Genomic DNA, 6,077 nt, shown 5'->3' with positions numbered 1-6,077 from the left:
ATAAATGCCATCCTGTCGATAAGGGGGGGACATCTTACAGAGACTTTTTACAAAAATTTACGAACCTGCAATGGCATAAAGCAGCAAAAGGTCCATAATAAACTCATAGCTGTGAGGAATACTGCAACTACAGAAGTGCCCATCATTGTGTGGCGGTTTTCTTTTTCGCCAAGAAATATTTTTCATTAATAACAATAATTGCATTGTTTTGCTACTTGAGATTTTATTTACTGTTTACATTTAAAACGAGATTTATACAAGTTCAATAAACAAAAAGGTTTCAAAACTGTGCTACATTTCACAGCGTCACTGAGTTAAACATGTGGTCCACATGTTTCCCTCTGGGTTACCAAATCGCCCTTGTTTTGCGCAGTACACAAACATCTGTATCTCTAAATAATATCTGGTAGGCTGCTTTCACATTAAATAATAGGGCTGAATATTCGAACAGATGATGAGGCTTGAGTGATCAATGTAATTCCTGCATGACTTTCAAATAAGCAATCCTTGTAGGTAGCAAAATAATAATACTTAGATAAAGCAAAAAAAAGTTCCAACATGATCGTACTTTCATATTCCATATCCACAATTTAAACAATGATGAAATCAATAAGTAAACAATGTGTTTCAGCATGATGAGCATCATTTTGAGGTACTGCAGACATTAAAGTTATTAAAATAGTTTTGAACTGAATTTAATAAGCAGTACAGCTGCTTCAGGGATTCTCGTTTCCTATGATATATGTATACAGATAAGCATTTAATGTCAATAGCAAACTGCAGTTATTCACATTTAACAGACTTATTCATTTCTATAACAAAGGAAAATCCAAGCTGTGAAATCGATTTAGCCTTTCAAAATGTTCAGAGCTGAAAATCAGAATGCAGATGAAAATCTTCCAGTGGACCACATCTGCAAAAGACACTTGATACACAAGTGCGTACAGTCTAATAATAATTAAGACGTATTAATTTTGCCTTCTGGGCCACTAAATCCACTGTTCTTATACAAAAATATGAGCCATTTGTTCAAGTGTGTTGAAAACAGTAGCAATCGCAATGATGAATCCAAGAAAGAAATGGTTTTATGTTCCTCCACGCTGTTAAGCAATATTTCCAAATTCAGTAGCACAAGGTCAAAGATACATTTCATTGAGTAGTCTTTTGTTATCCTGGTAAGAAATGCCACACTGGAAATCCATATATTTTCACCTTCTGGCACTCTTTTGGTTTGTTTTCCTCTTAATTTCACTTCAATTAAATGAACAGAACTGCACAATCACTTTTCTCAGAGCAAGTAAAAGTATCCCAGATTAGGAACAGTTGCTTTGTCTGGGGAGCTGGAGCACACAATAAATAAAGGAAAGCATCCAATGCTCCTGCTTCAGTAACTTTAAAAAGCAGCTCAACCTCCATCGTCAACTATCGAGTCACCTACAAAGAGCAAACAGTGAAAACATCAGGCCTGTGGAGCACTAGCTGATCAGCAATATTCAGAACCCTTCAAATTATTTTATAATTTATATCAAATAAAATAGGTGGTTATTTAAGACAGAATTGTAACCATATGAATAAATAAATATCAATGCTAAGTGTTTACCAATAGGCTACCTCCATTAGTGTGAGTACATGAAATACAGTAGTTTGAACTATTTATTGAAGGAAACTATATTTACCCACTTCATGTAGTATATGCATATGATGAAATAAATATGTGGCTGCATGCTTGATCCCTTTCAGTGTTTGATCATGGGGTTTGATATTTCCTTTTTTTTTCTCAAGGTTTAAAGAATATTTGGAAATACTCAACAGGGCTGGGGAGAGGGAGGAACTGTTCTGCTCAATCAATATCCTAAGTCCACTGATCCCCAACGATTCCGGGGAGATATTCTCCATTTAAGACACATCAGAAGGCCCACCATAACACATACTCCAACAGTATATGTATATACTGTAGGGGAGAAATTCCAATTGAGTCTAGGGATCCTGCTGGTGCTATCTCCTCCGCTAGAGAAATGTACACTGCTCACAATTCCCTACAATTTCCCCATATGCTTTTATATTGATTCTTATCCATTTCCCTTTGGAATGTTGTATTGGGAGTTTTGATTGGCTTTGGTTCTGCAATATTAATGTGCCATTATTAGTTGAGTTGCCTTGTAATTTCAGCCTGTAGTGTGCAGTTTGACATCATGTTCTTGTGACAAAGGTGCTAATAATCTCTTCACAGAAATCAATGGCTGCTCCTAGTCTGTTTTGTGTTAGTGTGTTATTGAGTGTCTGCACAAGTGGCAGTGTAACAATAATTTTTTTCTCCCCATTATTTCCCTTCTCTCTTTTCAGTTGATTGCTTGCGACTATTGTGTGCATCTGTGTTCAAGGAAAGTATGTATTTTTTAAAAATATTTCAGCTAAGTAAGAAAATAAATGGAGCTTCAACCTATTTACTTTCAGGAGGCTGGTGACATAATTGTGTCACTCAATTACCAGGTACATACAGTCCTCAAATGTATTATTTTTCTTTTTGGTCAATGTAATGTTAAAATTCATCAAGTGAGACAATTAGGTTGTGCTAATGCATTATGCTCACTGAGAATTTCATTAATAGCTTACGTGTCTTATCCCCAATTCAAATTACAGCAGAAATCTATTTGGTTAACCATTATCTTATGTTATAATTGTTAAAGAAAGCAAAGCAAAGGCTCAGTATTGATTATTTGGCCAATACTTGAATATTATTTCATATATAGAATTAATGCAGACGTGGATGAGTTTTTGACTGATGGAAAATATTCACTGGTGAGTTCTAGGTTGTTTGGGGCACATTTATATTCCACGAACTGCTTCAGAAGACTCCAATGCATTGTGTGACTCAAGTAAAATGGTGGATTTAAATTTGTCCAGCATTCAGCGCAGAAAAGATATGCTGACACTGACAGATGGGTAAAACAAAATAAACAATGGGATAAATGTGTTTTGAAAAAGACTCCAGGCAGAACTTTGATCTGCTTTGTTCCATGTAACATTATTTTTATGAAATAGATGTCAAACTTACAAAAGTGTGGTGGATAGGTAGGTTAATATATTAATATCCACTGCATCATGGAATTGCTATTGTGGGCTTGCTGCCTTGATTCTCCACACTGTGAGTTTCTCATCTTAGATGGGCCAAGTAGCCACAACGGAAAAATGAACGGGATGAGATTTGGCCTTTTAACTTACTGAATCACTTCCCTATTGTAAATGAACCCTGAAGTAATGAGATGGCTCGTCTTCCTATCATATCAAATTGTATTTGCATAAGCCCCAATGTTTTGTGCTCTCTTTACTCGATGCAACTCTTCCCTCTGGTTGGCAAATCCAGATCACAGCGATCGTTTCTTAAAATCCGAGCCGAAAATAGTGGTGGGTGATAAATGCAACATTTCACCCCGGATTTCATGTGACAATCACTTTGAATCCATTATGAATTGCTGCATTTTACCATGCATAATTTCATCTAGTGGCAGAAAATCACGCTGGACATCAGCTGATCTGTTTATAACTACTACAACAACAGCAACTTGGATTTATATAGCGTCCTCCACGCCGGACGGCATCTCAGAGCGCTTTACAGTAACGGATCCCGGGACCGAGCCGGGGGGGAGGGGAGGAAGGTGACCAAAGGTGCGGTCGAAAAGAAAGGTCTTCAGCAGAGACCTGAAAATGGGAAGGGAGGGAGCGAGGCGAAGGGAGTGAGGAAGGCAGTTCCAGAGCCTCGGGGCATAGTGGCTGAAGGCACGGCTGCCGAGGGTGGAGCGAAGGACAAGGAGGAGGCCAGACCCAGAGGAACGGAGGCAACGGGTACTGTTTTGAGGAGAGAGGAGGTCAGAGAGGTACGGGGGTGCCGAGGAATGCAGGGACTTGAACTTGAATATAAGGGTGAGGATCTTGAAATCGATCCTCTCTGGGATAGGCAGCCAGTGCAGTCTGGCAAGGACTGGGGTGATCGGGGAGCGGAGTTTTGTGCGGGTGAGAACAGTGTGTACGTCAGCATTGTATGACCAGAGGGAGAATGTGACTTCAAAATCTGGGCACTGGGTTCAAATGGCAAGCTCATTTGTTTTGTGATTATTGCCTGTTCATTTCTAAGAATAGACTCTAGCTCTGAATTCTGTAGAAGATGAAATGTTAGTAACAACCCAGTGCCTGCTAGGATTATTCCAAGCAGATACAACAGAATGACAAGCTTCCATCTGGGAGCAGAATTCTGTGGAACTGAATAAATCCATTAAAATGAGCTCTCACATTGCAAGTGGATCTGGGGTTGTGCCCTGATAGTAGACCACGCTGTTATTAGTTTTAGATTAAAAGGATTTCGAAAGGATGTAATGTAATGCTTCTTTTTGTAAGAGATGTGTTTTTTTTGCAAAACTATGATGAGTGAAAATGAATTGTAAGACTCAGTTACATCTCAGCTAAAACAACTTGGCAACTTGCAATACAAGTAATATCTTGTCTTCAATTACATAGCCATTGATGGCATTTATTTGAACTGTCATAGTGTATTGATTTTATGTGATATTATGAAAGGAAGGCAACACGGCGAACAAAGTGCAAGTGAAGTTATGACCCTACTTCTGATCAATAATTTAGTTACAATACCAGGAGAAAACATCTTCATTCCTTTAAAAAAAAAACATTTTTTAAACTTATTTTTGGCAGTTGATATCTCCATTGACACTGTTATGAAACACTTTTATGAGTGATATTGGCAGCCAGCATATAGTCCAGTCAGAGAGAGCTTTACCCACACTAAAGATTAAACAGTCAGTTTGAAAGGCTGTTGTAATAAGAGGGGTTTACCAGGGATATGTGTGTATCAAGGATCTGTGTGTATTTGACCCCGTTATCACATTAAAACAATTCTGTATTGCACTGTACATCATATCACTAGACTACTTATTCATTTAGTAATTTATTGTTCTTATACATTTCCTAGTGCAGGTTCAAGCAAGCAAAGTTTGTAACAAAGACAGCAATCATTGGTAACTTTACCCACCAGTGGAGAATCACGCTGAGTGCCAAAATATCGATTTGAGATGCATCAAAATGTCATGTAGGCTCACTATTTCATTTATATAATCTGTAAAAAAAATAAATCAAAGCTCAAAAGGAGTATCATTTTATTACACTTTAAATAGTGACCCCTGCTTGTAGGGAACACAATCATGACTAACAGTGAAATTAGCGCAATCAAGAGACTGATAAAACATGTAAATCTTTTGAAAGTTACCATATGAGTTTCAGGGATTTCTACTAATATCCACAGATCCTGTTCTTTGTGACCTGAGAGGATATATGGTTTAGTTTGTATTCACACTTTCCGTTCCCCATTCCGGCCTCATCATATTTGTCAGTATTAAACTGCATCTGCTGCTTCTCAGCCCAACTCACAATTCATCCAGATTTATCTGTATCTGTCTACTTGTTCCAATTTGGGATCTTCGGCAAACATGGTCAAATGTATTTGTGTCCCACTTCCAGATTTGGGTATGTACTGAATAATCGGTAGTGGGTCTAATAAGACACATTAGTCGTCACTTTCTCTCAATCTGACTGAACAGCCCCTTAATTTCTTTGACACAGCAAATTTGGATCCAATTTCAAAATCCTCCCTGCTATTCTGTGTCTTTCAACCTTGTGACGCAATCTCTTGTGTTGTATTGTAGAGGCCTTGCTGTAATCCAAACACAGTACATAATAACCACCCAGTTCCCTTTATCAACCAAATCTCCTAACTCTTAAAACTTTAATAGATTTATCAGGTACACGTATCCTTCCATTAAGTCATACTCACTTCCTCATTTCATCCCATATCTCATGAGGTAATTCAGTATCACCTCCTTCAGTATCATTCTAACATTTTACCCCACATATGTGACAGAATCACTGTCATGTAGCTCCAGAGTTACCTCTATATCCTTCCTTCAAATAAATATCACATTTCCCATTCTCCAACCATCACGCTGATAGTGGAAATTGTTTCACTCTTCACTCGGAGGAAAAGCTAGTGGTTTCTCAGTTTAAATAACAAT

The 6,077-nt window shown here is 37.9% G+C and overlaps 1 protein-coding gene across 2 annotated transcripts in view; it reads right to left on the bottom strand.

Annotated features, from left to right (window-relative positions):
* Positions 1-216: 216 nt before the first annotated feature.
* The window catches only part of tafa2 (TAFA chemokine like family member 2), an 84,780-nt gene continuing 78,919 nt past the window's right edge, over positions 217-6,077 (bottom strand). The window contains exons 6-7 of one of the 2 annotated variants that reach the window (XM_042335568.1): positions 5,038-5,125; positions 217-1,434 (exon numbers count right to left, since the gene is read on the bottom strand). In XM_042335568.1, the coding sequence (XP_042191502.1) occupies positions 5,117-5,125 (9 nt within the window). In that variant the 3' untranslated portion in view covers positions 217-1,434; positions 5,038-5,116. The remainder of the gene's footprint in view (positions 1,435-5,037; positions 5,126-6,077) is intronic. The other variant, XM_007895256.2, reaches the window with a different exon arrangement.

This window comes from Callorhinchus milii, unplaced genomic scaffold, assembly GCF_018977255.1.
Source record: "Callorhinchus milii isolate IMCB2004 unplaced genomic scaffold, IMCB_Cmil_1.0 Scaffold5, whole genome shotgun sequence".
Classification (NCBI taxonomy): Eukaryota; Metazoa; Chordata; class Chondrichthyes; order Chimaeriformes; family Callorhinchidae; genus Callorhinchus; species Callorhinchus milii.
The sequence above is the reverse complement of the archived record's forward strand: the minus strand, read 5'-3'. Positions and strand labels throughout refer to the sequence as shown.